At 41.5% G+C, this 18,867-nt stretch overlaps 1 protein-coding gene across 1 annotated transcript; it reads right to left on the reverse strand.

The window, feature by feature from the left end:
- Positions 1–1,272, reverse strand: LOC147515827 (uncharacterized). The gene has a single exon (XM_086594510.1). It carries the CDS (start codon positions 1,126–1,128, stop codon positions 187–189), a length of 942 nt encoding a protein of 313 aa, XP_086450636.1. The 5' UTR covers positions 1,129–1,272; the 3' UTR covers positions 1–186.
- Between the last annotated feature and the right edge of the window lie 17,595 nt (positions 1,273–18,867).

Consider the following 18,867-nt stretch of genomic DNA (forward strand, 5'->3'; position numbering starts at 1 on the left):
TACATTTATTTACAATTTATCTTTAACACATACAAATTTTAATAAAATTAAAAAAACACAAATCTTTACATTTTATACTAGCGTGCACTTTTTGAGCAACATCTTTGTACTCACTAAGCCTAGACTTTCATAATTAATTGAATATAATGTGGATTCCCACCAATTAATTGACAATCTTGAGGCCATCTATCTTTCCATGTCGATGGATGGTGAGCCTTTCCCCATATGAATGAAGCTTCTCGATTCACCATGACTCTTATTTTGGGACTCAATGTCGTCCGAGTTCTCCTCTCTATATTCCGCCTTCCCTAAAGACCAATATTCCACCTTCTCCACGTTCACTTTAATCATAATCAAGTAAAATAAAAATCCAAAGATGGCAACCAAGGTCAGGATCCAGCTGAATTCGATGTTTACTAATGATTTTGCACGATGAAGCGCATGTTCGGTTTCACATCTAACAATGTTATGACCTTCTTCATAGTTCTGAAAGCAACCATTTGGTATCAATTCTGGTGTCCAAAGCATGAACCCCATAACTATGAACCAAACACCTTGAAAAAATATACTAAGTGACCTCACAAAACTAACTGTAAAACTCTTAGGGAAACAGATTCCTACAACGGTGGTAAGAAAAGATACAATAACTACAATTTGCAGGAGCAAATGGTATTGACCTTCAACACCCATGTGATCAGCGGAATGAAGGTGGAACAAAAGGAACTGTTGTCCGAAAGCTAGGGCTGCAAGTAATTGGGACAACCCATGGCCTTCCTTCACTTCCGGTTTAATTTTATCGAGGACGATTGCAAAAGTTGCATATGTGAAGAAGGACAATGAAATGGATGAGTGCTCAAAGTTATGAAGGTGATTTGAGGGGATGGTTCCATCAGAATCAAAAGGTTGGTGTCGCTCAGGGCAGATGAATAGTTCCATAGCTATGGAAACAGTGCAAGCACCCATGATCAAGTAGAGCTCAAGGTACTTCACAATTTGTGTTTTGAACCAAGGGGAAGATACGTAGGACTTTGGATGAAGGGCATGAAGCTTGACATGGTTGAAAAGGTGCCATAAACCAATGAGAAGGAAACCAAAACCTGGTGCAACATGTCCTATCAAAGAACCCATATTGTGGATGTGGTAATGCTTCTTTTTTGTGCTTAGACAACTATGTTTTTTTTTGGTGTCTTTGAATTACGGACAAAGGGAGCAAAATGACGAGAGCGAGAGAGACTGGGGAATGAAATTAGGGAGTAGTATTTCTTTGGAACTTGGAATATGAGTTGACAAATGGCGCGTTGGAGAAAGGGTGTTTTAATAGTGAATATACCTTGGTGTCTAGAGCCTTCTATTGGCGTTGAACCGTTGAAGTGTGTTTAAAGTTCATCCTTTGGTAGCTTGGAGAATAAGATTACTGATATTAATTTTAATTGACTTTAGAACAATGATAAATAAATGTTGATGAGGTGGCAATAAAGTTCTTCTAGAGAACAATATAGCTCTAATCTTACTTTGCTGCCAGTTTTCCAAAGCGCTAACGTTGAAATTATACGGACGATTTCAGTATTAGAGAGTTTTGGTATGAGAGTACTTCAGTATGTTTCCAACCATACAAAACTTTGATCATATTTCAGTCCAAATTTGGAATTTTAAACCTTTGAACTTTGACCCGTTGGAGATTTTGAACTGTGGATAAAGGACAGTGAAGGTTCACATCACCAGTGACGATAATCAAAATCTTGGTGTTCATCTGTGACAATTATGAACTTAGAACACGCATTTCACAAAAGAAAAGGAAAGAGTGTGGATTTGGTTATTTAAATGGTAATAAATAAACAAGTACATGTCACACTAAAGGTAGATTTAACATAATACAAAGCAATAATTAATTAAGCTAAAAATATTCTTCTGGTTCGTCATTGAGGCTAAAGACCTGTGAATCTGGCCCTTTTTTGTTCACTACTAAAAAAAATGACTTGTGATGACGGCTTTTAGCCGTCATGAAATAGATTTAATGACATTTTTTCGTTTAAAAACCAACCGTCATTATAGAGCCCGTCATAAAAGTTAACAAAAAACGTCATAAAGTACCAACATTTAATGACAAAAATTATATTAGAAGCGTCGTAAAGTAGCAATTTTTTATGACGGTTTTACTAAATCTGTCTAGATTTGAAGACAAAAAGCGTCAAGATTTAACATGATTAAGGTCATTTTGAGCAAAAACGTCATGAAAACTTTCTTATAATTTCAAAAAAAAAATTGTAATTACCATAATTACGGTAATTACTATATATATGGTAGTGTATCATCAATTACATTTCTAGACAATAATATGACAAATATTACAGCTTTGGAAAAAATATTTCCATTCCGTTCAAGAAAAAAAAAGGAAACTTTTGAATAACATAATATTTTTCATTAATAATTATCTCAAAAACCTAATCACAAAACAACTTCATCAAATAATATGACCTTTCCATGGCCTTCGTCTTCCATTCACCAATCAAGCCATCAACCTTAGTTAAGTTAGAAACACTTCAAGTGTAATTCTTCCTACAAGAGAAACAAATAATGCAAAATTTAATTGGGCTCGCCATATATATGCGCTTCCAAAACCTTAATATGTCCAAATAGTGCAGTCCTTACTTTTGAAAGGTGAGTGCACCTTAAATTATAATAGCATTAGACCATAAGCACTATTAGAAGTCATTTTAGAAAGATTGATTAAAAGGTATCTATAAATATAAAGCAAAACATATAATAAGGTTGCCCAATTCTTCCATAGAATTTGACCCATTAACCTGCAAAAGCAAAGGACTGTCATGCTACATAGTGACGGCAGTGCTTGAACTTGATAGGTCCAAATCATAATTTTTGTGGAAAACCATGACTCACTCCTTCTCTCTTTTGCAATCATTGCATGGGTGATGACATGAACTTTACAATTATGATGTTCTAGATTCAGTTACAAATAAAGTTTTGTATCCACTTGAGCGCCATCAAACTTTGGCTCATAAAATCAAAGGAAATACATGTTATTATAATATACAATCTACAAGAATTTCAGCACACTATCTAACCAAATTCATGGTCCACAAAACGTGTAACCAAACGACCAAAAAAATATCAAGGCAACGTTAAGGTGCCTTGCAAAGTTTTTAAATGTGTCGTACCTTAGCAACTTCTACAAGCTTGAGCAGTGCGGACACAACCAACCCTCAGTTCACATGAATGAATGCACATATTGCACGCAAAGGTGAACATAGTTCAACTGCAACAAAAGATGGGTGGACAGATCACTAAGTAGCTAAACATATATGTGGACATGAGTTTCGACATATACAAATTTGCATATAGGAGATAAAAAAAAAATGAAAGGCTTAAATAATGGACACTAGTCATTTGCTTGTGAATGCCACTGTAAATGGCCATTTAGGTTGAGAGAAACTACTTGAGATTTAAGCAGAAGCAACACAGCTCCTTGGTTATTCATGAAGACAATCAAGATAACTTAATTGCAGTCATTGTTTAAGAAGGTCAAAGAAAGTACCATCTCAAGAGCAACACTAGAAAGGCTTGGAATTCAAGCTACCTATCAGCAAGTTATCCCTATCCCTTGCACATGGTTTAGAGGACGACCTCGAGATGATGTTGCACCCAATACTGATGTCTCCGTTATAGCAGACTCAACTAGATTTGGTGGCCATATTAGAGATCACAATGGAGCAGTTTTATAGAGCACTTTATAGAGGTCATATAGATTCTAAGTCAGTGCTCCCTCAGGAGCTCAAAGCTATAGAGGTGGGCATTCAAGGATGTATGGAGCAGAACTTAAATTATGCGAGGGTAGCATCTGGTAATAGGCATCATACCAGAAAGTGTATTTTTGGTTCTTTCACGTTCAATTTCTTTAATCAATCTTAGATTCAGCTCTTTATTGTGTCAAACTAAAAGAAACTTAGATTTTCATAATGAAAAGATTTTTTTTTATAAAAAAAATACACTTATATAAGTTATACATGTACACAAGATGATTTTAGCAATGAGGCAACACGTACTACTTCGACTATGATTTCAGTTATGATAAACTACCGAATAAATAAATTGAGGAATTACATACTTCCAACTAAATGTTCATAAGTATGGACTATGATATAACCAAAGAATGGCGTTAAAATAACTTGCATTTGTCAAACTCTAGCTTGTTGACTAGTGTACATGAACCCGGCCAAATAAAAATGATCAAATTCAATACTTCTCTAAGTAGCACTAATTGAACCAAAGCAGCAAAAACTTCAACAGGTTTGTGTCGGTTAGGTGTTCTAGAGCCTAGAATGATAACTATTACCAAGTAAACACAGGATGCAAACGCATAAAGTATAGCAACATAAAACGAGCGCGTACTCTACATTGGAGCTCCAAATCAACAAAGACCAAGTAGACCTTCTTGAAATACCTTGACATGAGAAAGTTCCCTTTAATTAGTGTTCCCTTGAGCTAGCTCATCGTCCACTATTCAAAATAACAATAATGCAAAACACACGATTCTTTTACGCCTCAACTTCGGTTGGATAATTCAGGATACAAATTCAACAACAAAAGAAATAACATCACGAAAAAAAAAAATCTTACTTGTCGACAAAATGAGCGTTCTCCTAGAGATGGTTGAGTGGGAACATTGAACGTGATAAGTTTGCATCTTGATTATGAGATTACAGCATAGTTATATTCACTTTTGCTTATGAGAATTGAGAAGCATCATGTACCTTTAAAATATACTTTCGGTTTTGAAGATCGTTTTTTATTCCTTCCATTGCGATTGCGCTGAAATATGACAAATTGAAGACAAAGATGGAGTTGGAATCTAAAGGTTTAAACATTTTGCATTGAAGCAGGAGGTGAGATAACACAATAAGAGAAAGTGTACCTTCATGAGCAGATCAACCGTGTCGGGAAAATTCCTAAAGCATTCTCTCGCCTTGCAAGCTCGGTTAGCAAATCTGTTATAGTAACATCTTTACAAGTGTACCGAATTGAGAAAAGGGGATATGTGGAAACTATCGTTTAGATTACCGTATCTCGCTCCAACCCCTTGGCATCTCGTGGAGAAATCAAGAGTTTCTTTAACAGTCATTTCTGGTGTGTGAACATCATTCTGACTAATGTACACAGATGTCTTCTGGGGTACGAATTCATTCCTTTAGACAAACTAGATTCAAAAGAAAAACTACTTTAGACCAATACATTGAACAAAAAGATTAAAATTGAAAAAAAAAACACTCACTTGTTTGCAATAAGTCCATTAAAAAATTGAATCCCTCTTCTCGAAATCAGTAGGAAAAATAGTATATCATTGTCAAATTTTTAGTAAGTGGTTAGAGAGAAAGGGATATTATTACTTAGGGTTTGGAGAATGGTGGATGGGGGGTTGCTAGCACTGATAAGATGAAGAATAATATATGAAGATGGATGGGATGAGATGAAACTGTTAGAGGCTTACCAAGAACAAAGGTGAATTCGGTTTGAACTTTGACGAGGATAAGGGAGAGGTTGGGTGTTCGAATTTCGAAATTTCATTGGTTTCCTTACGATATATTCGTCATTTTGCATAAATGAACGAGTTGCCTCAAACTCTTTTTTCAATTTTTGACGCTTGATTAGCGGGTACCGGTATTGATTACTCTTGGCGTTTCACTTATTCTTGTTGGTGTGTATGTTTTTTTTTTTTTTTGTTAAAGTCTTGGCCGGTTCAATTGAGGTTAACAATTTGTGCTAAAAATTGTGAAAGTTTTTCACCTTAAAAATTATCATATTTTCTTGGCGTTTGTGATATATACGACATAATGTTATAACAACGGTGTCATAAAACCATAATATTTTCTTGGCGTTTGTGATATATACGACATAATATTACAAATTTGTCATAAAACCATAATATTTTCTTGACGCTTGTGTTATACACGACATAATGTTACAACAGCCGTCATAAAACCATCATATTTTCTTGACACTTTTGTTATACACGACATAATGTTATAACAGCTGTCATAAAACCATAATATTTTCTTGACGCTTGTCTTATACACGACACAATGCTACAACAGTCATCATAAAACCATCATATTTTCTTGACGTTTGTGTTATACACGACATAATGTTGTAACAACCGTCATAAAAAATTTACCAAAATACCAATCTTGACGGTTTTCAATAAAGCCGTCAATATAGATGAAAAACATGCGTCATAATATGTCTCTTTTTTAGTAGTGGTTGTTGGGTGATGACTAATGTGGCTTATCTTAAAAGTCAGACCCGTACTCAAACTCAAAGATGAAGCTGGTTGAAAATTTAGACACGAAAACATACAAAATTGACTGAAAGGATGTGGAATTGTAGATCAACTGAATGAACTGATCACCACTTCGACTTCATAAATTTTATTTGCTCAATGTTTATAACTGTAAAGGAACGTTTTAGTTCACCTTTACATACAAGGTTGGAGGGAGAATGAGGGTTGAATATGGTTAAGACCGAGTTCGTTGAGGAGCGAACTGCCTACGTATCTTCTCTTGATTCTGGGTGGAGAGAAGAATCAGGTCTCACGTAGTTCATGTAGGTGGTATTTATAGACATAGGGAGGTGTAGATCCACGAGACACGTGTTCTGACATATACATATGTAGGGTGGAGATTGAGAATGAGTATTAGGTTGGTTTTAGTAGGAATTATGTGATGATTGGGAGTGGGTGCAGTAGTTCATAATTACAGTGATTGGAAGTGCATGTATGGCTCTGGTGATGATTACATCTGGATAAGGGATGGTGTCATCACTCGAAGCGTTCTGCTTGAGGTCGTTTATTCTACTTGAGGTATTCTGGAGCGAGCTAAAGTGTACCACCTACATGAAGCGAGCTGCTTACGAATCGATCTTGGAGGTCAATGATATGAGTTCGTTACGATCTCTACTTATGCTCAATGCATGCTTAATATTCCTTAATGAGAATATTACTCCCTAACACTGCCCCCTCACAGTAAATTGTGTTGTACATTAAAGCGATCTGCTGAGAGAAAATAATAGTGCGTGTTGAGCATGAGTAGAGGAGCGGGCTGGTGTGAACGGAACTAACTGTCTTACTGTAAGGGTCGATTCGTGTTGTATGACGATTTGGTGTGAGGCGAAAGTTGGCACGTGGTTGGCACGTGACAGAATCATAGCAGTTGGTGAGGAAACGTACTGCCGCATTTTCCAGAATCTTAAAAAGACAGGTCCTTGAGACACGTGTGCGGGCTAAGGCGTAGGTTGTAATCATAACGCCTTGGGAACTGAATGGGCGGTTGCACAAAATCAAATTTGGGAGAACTGAAAAGCTATTTTTTTTTCTTCTTCAACAAAACCGCGGGCTAGGGTTTCTTAGGTGAGTGCTTTTGCTACCGCTGCTTCTCCATTTTCAGTTTTCTTTCTGCTTGTGCAAGTGTTGTGTGTCTAATAGGTAGGTCGGTGTCAAGTTTTATTACTTAGGTTTGGGTATTTGATAAGAAGAAAACGCAAAAATGTCTGACTCTGACGATACGCGATCGGAAGAGGTTCATAAAGTATCTTTAAGTTGTGGTGAATATGAGGAAGATAACGAAGAGTCGGTGGGTTTTAGAAGTCTTTCTGAGTATGGTGAGGGAGAAGTTAAGGAAGATGAAGGTAGGACCCTATCTAGCTCTGTGGGTGTTGTAGCTAGCACTTCGGGTCATGATGAGGGATCATCCTCGAGTGGGTTGCCCCTAGGATGGTGGATCAACTTGCAGCGAGTGTGTTCCCTGAACTAAGGGAAGCTTATGGGATAGAGGTACACGACCTGGAGATATACGAACCAGGGCCGAACGAAAATGTGCGGAGTGAGGAATACAACCCTCCGAACGGTGGGATAATAATCTGTGAGGGTCAGCTGAGAGCACATATGTGAATACCGTTCTCAAAGCTGGTTTGTGACTTTTTAGCTCACTGTTAGAAATCCCCTTGTCAGTTTGTTGGAAACACTTGGCGGCTGCTCAAGGTGTTCGATCTACTGAATGCTAGTGGTGAATACCACATAGGGGTATCTGACATTACTGAGCACTTCATTGTAAAGCGATCTCATAATTTCAATTTTAGCTTTCAAACTTTGACGAAGCGTTCCAGTGTGATGGATGGTGTAAGCAACAAGCAGGCTTGGAAAAAGAGGTCGTTGCTGTTAGTTGGAAACTACTGTGCTAGCGGATGTAAGTTGCAAACTAGGGTTTGCAATATCTTCGGTGGGTGGGAGTGTATTACTCATGTTGTTTTGATGGTTAGGTTACTGTTATTTTAACTCACTCGTGTTTCTTGTTCTGCTTGCAGAGTTCGCTATAAAGACACGAACTAACCGGAAGGAAATAGAGAGGTTCGCAAGGTTAACTCGGGCCCAGAAACAAGCGAAACTGCCTGAAGTTGCTCATTTCTTTGTGGAGAAAGGAGTTCCAGTGATCAGAGAGAAAAGGAGAGATCAAAAGAAAAGGGCTCGGGGTCAAGCTAGTGAAAAAGTGATGGAGAAACGAAAAAGTCATTTGGTGACGAGGGAGGATAGGAATCAAGGTCGCACTGGTCCGAAGCGATCTGCTAGAGGTGCTGCTGCGTCTGGGGTAGGTGAGTCTAGTGGTTCGCCTGTGGAGTTGGTGGAGGTAGTCTTCAAACCACGCGATCGTAGCAGCTCGCTGAAGAGGAAGGCTGATGTGCCTGAGCAGGACGCTGCCAAGGCTATCAAGGTTGTGAGGCATGTGCTTGGGGATAGCTCCGGTGCTGGGAGCGTGTCTGGTGGAGAACGAGCTAGTAGTGCGCAGTTCTAGGTCAAGGCCTGCAGCACTTATAGACCTGGCAAACTTTGGGGTCGCTCAGAGTCCGTCGGCAGCGTTCCAAGTGCCCAACCCGCCAGCGAAGTTAAAGGGCCCTAGCAAGGTGAGTGGGAAATCTGTTGTGGCTAGTGAAGATTTGGAGTCCCAAGTGGTGTATTTGGATGATCAAAAGTGTGGGATTTGTTTAACCCGACCAGTAGCTTCAGTCGAGTAAAGGTTTGATGAGTCTGCTTGAGCACATAGCTTTGGATGGAAACCACAAGGAACTGGATGCCAAGGGGCTTGCTGATAACCTGAGGCGAATGGACATTGCGCAGTGTTTGGTAAGTGGGATTCGATAAATTTGGTTTGGTTGTTCTGTTATGATAATGTTGCGAACTGATTGCTGTTGTATGTGTGTTAATGTAACTTGTGAGCGGGTACCAAAAGCTGAAGGAGATCGCCCAGTTCACTGAATTGGATAGAGAAACTATGATGAAGTTGAAGGATGAGCTGAAGAATGTTCAGGACGCATCTGGCATGGAACACAAGGAGCTTGAGGACTTGAAGAAAGCGCATCAGGCTCTTAATTTGGCAAAGATGCTGAAGGATACTGAGGCGGAGGAGGTCAAGATAAAATTGCATCTTCTTGAGGAGAAACTTTCGCGATCGGATGCGAAATTATGAGGTCGACTTCCGGCAGGCCGAAAGCAATGTCGGGACGTTGCTCAGGATGCTACCAAGCAATATGACGTTCTGGACCGTGACTTCCTCAAGCTAGAAGCATATTATAAAACTTACAGAGAGGAGCATGAACGCGGGGCCCCCAGTACAACAACAGTAATTGTACTGAGAGATGCATGTGATGCTCCTCCTTCTTCGGTGGTACCTGCTCAAGAGGTCGTTAAATCCCAAACTGAAGATGCTGCATCAGACGTGTTTGTGAATGTGGGTGCAGATGGTCTCTCAATTGTGGTAAAGGGTGGTGATGCAGAGGTTGAAGTAGATCCCTTAGCTGCTTAAAATGTTTCTGGTCTTCCTGGACTTGGAGAGTTGTGAGGGTATTATTTGGTTCTGATGTTTTTAAGTTATGATACAATAGAAGCTGGTTTCCCGGGGTAACCTAGGCAGTTCGCTTTTTGTTTATGTTTGTCAACACACTGAATGACCTGGTGCTCCGTATTGGTATGGGGTGCCAATGTGATGATGAATGGTGGTTAGCCGAGCTGGATTTCCTGAGTAGACTCAGCAGCTCGGCTAAGATGCGAGCCGTGGTCTGTGTTTGTCCGACCAGTTCGTCTTTTTGCTTATATGCCATGTTTGTTATTTGCTTCTCCGTTCTGTTCATCTCCTGCATGATTGAATGTATGAGTCTTGATATTGCTGTATTTGCTTAGTAAGTAGGCAACTCTTTATAAGAGTGGGAAGGTTAAGTAACTTGTTGTCCTGAGTGAGCGTCCTGTCCTTTATTTGTCCTTAGCGTTGTAGGTCGCGTTTAACGAAAATTAGTGACTCTGTACAAACTGCGTATATAGTAGGACGTATGTCGTGCTCTTCATTTTGGAGGGCTAAAGTATTTCTGCACGTGCGTGACACATGTAGGAATATAAGCGGTTGGAGATGTGCAATGATGGCTGCCAGGTGGCCTAACGTTTGGTGTCTCGATGTCATTATGACATGCCTAGGGAAGGGGCGTTACATGAACATAAGAGGACTGTTACTAGAATTTGAAAATCATTTGCTCATCTTCGTCTGCAAGCTTCTTGGTTCTTTTCCAAAGTTCTTGCGTTCCTTCCTTTGTTAATCAGTTCAGGTACGTGCTCTTCCTTGTTGGGTTTCCATTTGAACTAGAAGATTTTGATCTTCTGCTAGTTCATTGATTGTTAGTTGCGTTTGCAAAGTTTGTTATGGCTCGGAGACGTGAAACTGCTGCTGGTGATGAAGGTGTGAGGGAAGCCTCTCCCCTTGTGATGGAAGAGATGGAATTCCACCCTCATCACCATGGTGACCGTGGCAAGAGGAAAGTTGTTGCTTCAGAAGCTAAGGGTAACAAGCGACCCAGAAGTGCAGGTCGCCCGACTGGTGGCATTGCGTTCAGGTCTCCCTGTCAGAGGGATGAGGCCAATCTGGCTGCTGAGGAACGTAGCGGCCATGGTCAAGGCCACATTGTCACTGGTGAGAGTTCGACCCAGCGTCTCGGGGACGTATGGAACAAATTATTCTATGTGGGGAAGACGGGGAAGAAGCGTGCTGTGAAACGTTCTGACTGCAGCTTCCACTCAGCACCCATAGCGACCAGCCTTCTAAAAGGGATCGTACTGGATGGTGATAAGGTAGAGGTTGAAGACGAAGATATGGGGACGCTGTTGGGGACCATGGACATGGCTTGTTATTTGGTGAGCTTTTCATCTGTTATGTTTTCCTTTTGTTTAATGGGCGACTCTAATTTTGGTACTTCACTTGTAGTTTCTCGCGGGGTACGACAAGCTGAAGAACGCTATGCAACGAGCTGGTACTGATGTTAACGCGCAAGTCGAGCTGGGATGTATGCGAGCTGCATGGGGAGTTGACAAGAAAAAACTGGAAGTAATGACCAAAAAGTATCGGGATGCTACTGAGGAGAAGTCTGTGCTAGTTAATACGATGAAGGATCTGCAGGGAAAGCTGGCTGATGTTATGGAGTATACCAAGAAATGTCAAGGGGTTGCGCGCAAAGCGCAAAATGCATACGACGTGGCCTGTATCCAATATGCCGAACTGGATGAGAAGTATTTCCAGTTGAAAGAGGCGTGTGATTGTGGGGTTCAGGGTACGGGTATGCGCATGGTGCTGAGAGCTGCAAGGCACACTCCCTCGACCAGTGCTGCCCCGAAGGATAAATATGTTGTTGCTGCTCCTTGATGGTGATTTCCAATCTTGTCTTTGTATGTGATGAAAATCTGTGAGTACTTTGTCTGTTCTCCTCTCTGTATGAGAGTTAAACAATAGAGCTGAGTTCTCAGGCTTGCTTGAGCAGTTTGCCTTTTTGGTACCGAGATGCGGTGAACTGGTTTCCACGAAAGTGACAGTTCGGCACTTTGCAAAAATTGTAAGAAATACCGATCTGGATTTCCTGGGTAGACCCAGCAGATCGGTGGATTCGTGAACTGGTTTCCTGGCATTGGTCAGGCAATTCCATTGATGAATGTGTATGGAATGCATGTTTTTGCCTATTCTCGATTGCTTGTAGCTAGTTTTCCGTGTATAATGCTTATGGTGTATAGTGGCTAAGAAGCCTGAGAACTAGCTTAAGGACGTGGTTTGCTTGTAGATAACGTTTTTATATGTACGTTGCCCACCCATAAGAACCGTATAGGCTGTGGACCCTGGTAGCTTAGGTGAGCGTGCTAGCTTACTGTGGCGTAAGGCTCGCTGAGAGCGTTCTCATTGAGTTGATCTTAAAGTTAAAGGTATTCAACTGAGGAGAATTTGAGAGGTTGTAAAGCCCGTGAGCTCAAGAGAGCGAGAGGCTCGTGGAGACCGTAGTGTGTGTGTAAGTGTACCGCTCACTGAGAGTGTTCTCGCTGAGTTGAATCCTATAAGTATAGGTCCTCAATTTAGTGAGAATTGGAGAGGCTCTGGAGCCTGTAAGTTCAAGAGAGCGTGCTGCTCACAGAGAGTGGGCTAGCTTATGAAAGCGTACTCCTCACTGAGCGAGTTCTCACTGAGTTGATCCTAGAAGTATAGGTCCTCAACTAGTGAGAATTGGAGAGGCTCTGGAGCCTGTAAGCTCAAGAGAGCGTGCTGCTCATGGAGAACGGGTTAGCTTATGAAAGCATACTGCTCACTGAGAGCGTTCTCACTGAGTTGATCGTAGAAATATAGGTCCTCAACTAGTGAGAATTGGAGAGGCTCTGGAGCATGTAAGCTCAAGAGAGTGTGCTGCTCGTGGAGAGTGGGTTAGCTTATGAAAGCGTACTGCTCACTGAGAGCGTCGAAACTCAAGACAGTGCTGAAAGTACGTGTATACTAGTGGTGTTCTCATTGCGAGTTCGGTACTTTATCGACGAGATTAGGTACAGTAGGTTGTAATACACAAGTAAACTAAACTTGAATTTACAGTAAAAAAACATGGAATATACAACAATGTATTTTTATTGATAAAACTTCTTTAACAAATAGGTGTTCCAAGGGCGTGGCAATGATTTCCCCTCTTGGGTTTTGATCCAGCACGCTCCATTGCCTACAACTCGTTCCACTATGTATGGACCTTCCCATGTTGGTGCTAGTTTGGAGTCATCTTGAATCTTTTCCAGAAATAAATTGCCAGGTTGAAAAGATCGAGGATGTACTCGCTTGTTGTAGGACTTCTTTAGAGTTTGTTGGTAAGATGCCACTCTGATGGCGGCTAGGTCGCGCTGTTCTCCCAGCAAATCGACCTCTTGTGCTAGGACGGAGTCATTGTGTTCAGACTCGACAAGTTCTGATCGAGTCATAGTGACTATCAACTCGGTGGGGATAACGGCTTCTGTGTCATAGCACAAGGAGAATGGAGATTCACTTGTGCTGGAGCAAGCTATGGTACGATGAGCCCACAAAATGTTCTTTAACTAATTTGGCCATTGGTTTTTGTTCTTTTCAATCTTTTTCTTCAGATTTTCTAAGATTGATTTGTTGCTAGCCTCTGCTTGGCCATTGCTTTGAGCATACTAAGGAGTGGAGAATGCATGAACGATCTTCCACTTGGCCAAAAACTCCTTGACTATTTTTCCCTTGAATTGGGAACTATTGTCCATCACCAATGTGTGTGGCAAGCCGAATTTGGTAATGATATGAGTGCAGATGAAGTTTCTGACGTGTGATTCCTTAACATGAGCTAAAGGAATTGCTTCAACCCATTTAGTGAAGTAATCAGTTGCAACTAGGACGAAGCGAAAACCGGTACTCTTTTATGGGATGAACGGTCCCATGATGTCCATGCCCCACATGTGAAATGGCCAAGGGCTCGCAATATTGATCAACTCATGAGCTGGTTGTATGATGTTATGGCCAAAGGTTTGACATTTAATGCACTTGAGAACATATGTTTTCGCGTCGATCTACATTCGAGGCCAAAAGTATCCTTAGGAAATCGCTTTGTGAGCCAAAGAGCGACCGCCGGCATGGTTTCCGCACTCTCCCTTATGAATTTCAACAAAAATAAATTACTCTTGTTCTGGGCTTATGCACCTCAAATGAGGTCTGCCAGCAGATTTTTGGAATAACTTGTTATTGACCAAGCAATAACGGCGAGCCTGATATGGCATTTGTCTAGCTCTGGCACGTTCTTCAGGGAGTGTACCGTGCTGAATGTTTTCTATGATGGACTGCATCCATGTTTGACTCATCTGATCCTCAGAGAGTGGGCACAGGTTGCTGACCTCTAAAACCTGCTCAGCTTAGTAAGCAGGTCAGTCAACTACTTCAATGAGTAACTACCTAGGGTGCAATTTGGTGTTTGGGTAGCTGGTAAGTTAAACTGTCCGCATGATGATTTTCGTCGCACAAAAAATGATGTATGGTGGCTTTCTTGAAAGCCGGAAGTAACTGATAAACAACTTGAAGGTATTTAGAAAGGCTACCTTCATGGGTAGGGTACTCTTTAGCAACCTGGCGAACGACCAGTTGCGAGTCACTAAAGACTTGGAGCTCTTGTACACCGAGTTGCAACGCCATGTGAAGCCCAATAGATCGGTTTCTCTGAGTTGTTTTCCTCTTTGAAGAGAACAGAACTTATGGCAAAGTCTGATATTGCTAGATACAGCCCCAGCGTTTCGCCATCTGTTAGTTTTGGTCAGGTACTCTTTGAGGGTGGAGAACGCTTGGTGGCACTGATCGTTCCAAGAGAACTGCTCACCTTTTTTAAGAAGCTGCAAGAACGGTCGGCATTTGTCTGATGCCCTGGATATGAATCGGTTTAGTGCTGCAACCATTCCCAATAGCTTCTGTATTTGCTTCTTCGTCTGTGGATCGAGAATGTCCAAGAACACTCTGATTTGGTCTGGGTTAGCTTTGATCTCTCTTTGTGGTACTTGGTTCCCTAGAAACTTCCCTAAGGACACTCCAAAAAGGCACTTTTCTGGATTCAGCTTTCTTCGAGTCCGGCGTAACCTAGAGAACGCTTTCTCAAGATGAGTGAGGTGGTCACCTGCTTTCTTGCTCTTGGCGACCATGTCGTCGATATAAACTTCCATGGTATCCTTAACATGTCCTAGAACATGGCAGCGACCAGCCGTTGATAAGTCGCTCCAGTGTTCTTGAGGCCAAACGGGAGGACGTTGTAGTAGTAAATTCCTCGTTCCGTGATGAATGATGTTTTCTCTTGGTCTTCTTCAGTGAATGGGATTTGATTATATCCATTGTATGCATCCATAAATGACAGGAGCTCGTGGCCACAGGTCTGGTCCACAAGTCGGTCAATTCTAGGCATAGGGAAGCTATCTTTAGGTATTTCTTGGTTAACATTAGTGAAGTAAATGTAGAGGCGAATTGTGTCATTTTTTTTTGGAACTGCTACTATGTTAGCGATCCAGTCTGGGTAATCGACCTTTCTGATGAAACCGACTTGCTTGAGTTTGTCGACCTCATCATTGATTGCTTTTTGAAATCTCAGAGATAACCTTCTAGGTCGCTGACAAACTGGCCTAGCATTAGGATTTACATTTAGTCTATGACATGCAACATTAGGATCTATACCCGGTACATCGATATACGACCAAGCGAAAACATCTTTATTCATTGATAAAAAGTTTACAAGCTGAGCCCTGAGTGTAAGGTCTAAGTTAGCCCCTATATATACGAACTTAGAGTCATCTTCTGTTCCTAAGTTTACTCGCTCTCTGTCGGCAGGTTGGGCTGCTGCCTTTGGCGATGATGCGTCTTCTAGGGGATTGATTTCTGGCGACGCTTTGCTGTTCTGAGGGATAGTGGATTTGGCAGCTGGGGTTGGAGCGACCTCTGTGGCGACGACAACAGGGACTGAAGTGGCCTCTGTGGTCATGACAACAGGGGCTGGAGTGACCTCTGGAATCTGTATCTGTTATATAACGCATGATGGAGTGACCTCTTGGGTCGTGACAGATGGAGCAACGAATACTGGAGCAACTTCTGGGGTCCTGACTGGTGGAGCGACAAATGCTGGAGCGACCTCTAAGGTCCTGACTTGTTGAGCAACAACTTCTAGAGCGACCTCTGGGGTCGTGACTAGTGGATTGACAAATCTTTGGAGCGACGGGTCCGCATGCAGACGAATAGATCCTCTTCTTTGGAGCCCCGGTATTCCTCTCTATTTTGGTGCTTTGGCTCTGACCTCCGTGACCAAGTCTTTGGTCATTGTGTAGCTGGTGGGCTCATTCCTTGTGCCGATGGGTGAGTCGGCGGTCTTATTCACTGAGAGGATTTGGTTGCAATGATAAGCCTCGAGTTGATTTCTTCGAAGCTCCATCATGCCCCTAGGGCCAAGAAATCGGAGTACTTGATGCAGCGTGGATGGTATGGCTTGCATTTGATGAATCCAACGTCGTCCTAGAATGGCATTATTGGACGACTTGATGTCTAGAAAGCTGAAGCGCGTATTGAAGCTGACTTTGTCCTTTCTAGATCCCACAGAAACTGGGAGTATAATGTCACCGATGGGGTCGGCTCTGGAACCATTTAACTCGTAGAGAGGAGTGATGGGGTCTATGAAGACCGACTTGGGCAAATTCATCTCTTGAATAGTGGAGCGTCATTAGAGATCGCTGCAACTTCCTGTTCTTATGTTACGCCGTGATGTTTCAGAGCTTCTTGCAACTTAATGTATTTGTTTATACGAGCGTATCCGCTCTTTCATCAACGACCTGGAGAGGTCTATATTGCGTACTCGACAGGAGTTAGAGAATGCCAGTGTGGCAAAGGACTCTTTGAGACCACTTTCCATGCATAACAGTTCGGCTTTGAATCGTCCTAGGAATTGGCGAATGGTTTCATTCTCGCCAAATGAGAGTTGGAAGAGTGAATCAAGATCAGCTTTTTTACATCTATTGTGGACGTACTGACTAGCGAACAGATCGGTGAATTGCTCAAAGGTCTTTATCGAGTCTGACTTGAGTGAAAAGAACCAATCGAGCGTGCCGTCTTTGAGACTGGCAGGAAACAAACGACAATGAAGATGATCGAACTCTGGTGCACTATAAAGTGCAAGGCTTTGAATGTAGCGAGCCACGTGTTGACCAGGGCACATGCTGCCAACATACATTGGAAAACGTGGCTGGACGAAATCTTGAGGAGAGGGTTTACTGAGTACCTCAGCAGTGAACGGGGATGCGCGGTACGTCTTGAGCATTTTCTGAACGATCCAGGTTGCATCTTTTCGTACTGTACTCTGGCCGATCCTTTGTGAGAGTTCGTTAATCTGTTGATTAACTTCATTGATGCCATTCTCAGCGACGTTACCAACTGGTTGTTGTTGTGCATCTACTTGTGCATGTAGAGCAACATTTTCCTGCCTGAGCAGGGAAATGCTCTCATTCGTTAAACCTAGCTGGTTTGCTAGACTTTGAACTTGAGCTTCGAGGATTACCATGCTTCGTGGGCTTAAGGTTTTTGGTTTTTGTGAAGGTGGTTTCTCAAGTAATCGAGACCACAGACAACTCCAATGTAAAGGAGCGTTTTAGTTCACCTTTACATACAAGGTTGGAGGGAGAATGGGGGTTGAATATGGTTAAGACCGAGTTCGTTGAGGAGCGAACTGCCTACGTATCTTCTCTTGATTCTGGGGGGAGAGAAGAATAAATTCTCACGTAGTTCATGTAGGTGGTATTTATAGACATAAGGAGGTGTAGATCCACGAGACACGTGCTCTGACATGTACATATGTAGGGTGGAGATTGAGAATGAGTGTTAGGTTGGTTTTAGTAGAAATTGTGTGATGATTGGGAGTGGGTGCAGTAGTTCATATATCACGGTGATTGGAAGTACAGGTATGGCTCTGATGATGATTACATCTGGATAAGGGATGGTGTCATCACTCCAAACGTTCTGCTTGAGGTCGTTTATTCGACTTGAGGTATTCTGGAGCGAGCTGAAGTGTACCACCTACATGAAGTGAGTTGCTTACGATTCGATCTTGGAGGTCAATGGTATGAGTTCGTTACAATCTTTGCTTATGCTCAATGCGTGCTTAATATTCCTTAATGAGAATATTACTCCCTTACAATAACGTGGTATGGGATCCCATGATCCTCATTGCACTGTTTTTCTAAACATCCTCCTATCATTTAAAAATGCATATTTACGACCTTGGAAATATCATTACAATTAACTAGGGCTTTCTCGAACTACTTCTTTTTTTTTCGATAAAGATCTCTCGAACTACTTCACCAATAGGTAAACATTGTGTGAAACCTAAATAATTTCACCAAGTTTCAATTATATCAAGGTCTTGGGGTAATTAAATGATTCAGCCAAGATAAAAGCACATTGTGCTCTAACCGACCATGCCTTTTAATTTTGACCAATTCAATGGGTTTTTGACCCTTTTACCCTTCCTTACAACACTCTCTTTCCTCCTGCCACACTCTCTCTCATCTGTAACACACTCTCTCTCTTCTTGTACTTGTGATGTTGACAAGCACATTGATAGTTGCCCGTTAGATTTTCTTTGCGATACGTACTGACGATTGTTGACCATTAGATTCAACCCAACAAAAATGAAAACCTGGTAGTCATTTAAACCAGAAGAATTACCTAGTGTGGGAATGAGGGAGTAGCAATTTATTGCTCTACTATCAACAACTATTTCGTAGTTTTTGTTATATGAATATGAAACAACGTTGACCTCAATTTTTGTGCCAAACTATAAAAGTTTTTACAAACCACCAAAGCTTCTAGTTTTTTTACTTCATCTTCTTGATTATCCTCTCCTTCGTGATTTTGGTAAGGTTTTCCATGGAGGACAAGAACACAAATCTTGATAATGGATTTTTCTAAGGTTTATCTTCTTGATTATCCTCTCCTTTTACGGTTCTTA

The sequence above is a fragment of the Coptis chinensis genome, chromosome 2 (assembly GCF_015680905.1).
Source record: "Coptis chinensis isolate HL-2020 chromosome 2, ASM1568090v1, whole genome shotgun sequence".
Taxonomy (NCBI): Eukaryota; Viridiplantae; Streptophyta; class Magnoliopsida; order Ranunculales; family Ranunculaceae; genus Coptis; species Coptis chinensis.

Coding starts and splice junctions, on each gene's coding strand:
- LOC147515827 (XM_086594510.1), bottom strand. CDS start 1,128: ATGGGTTCTTTGATAGGACATGTTGCACCAGGTTTTGGTTTCCTTCTC.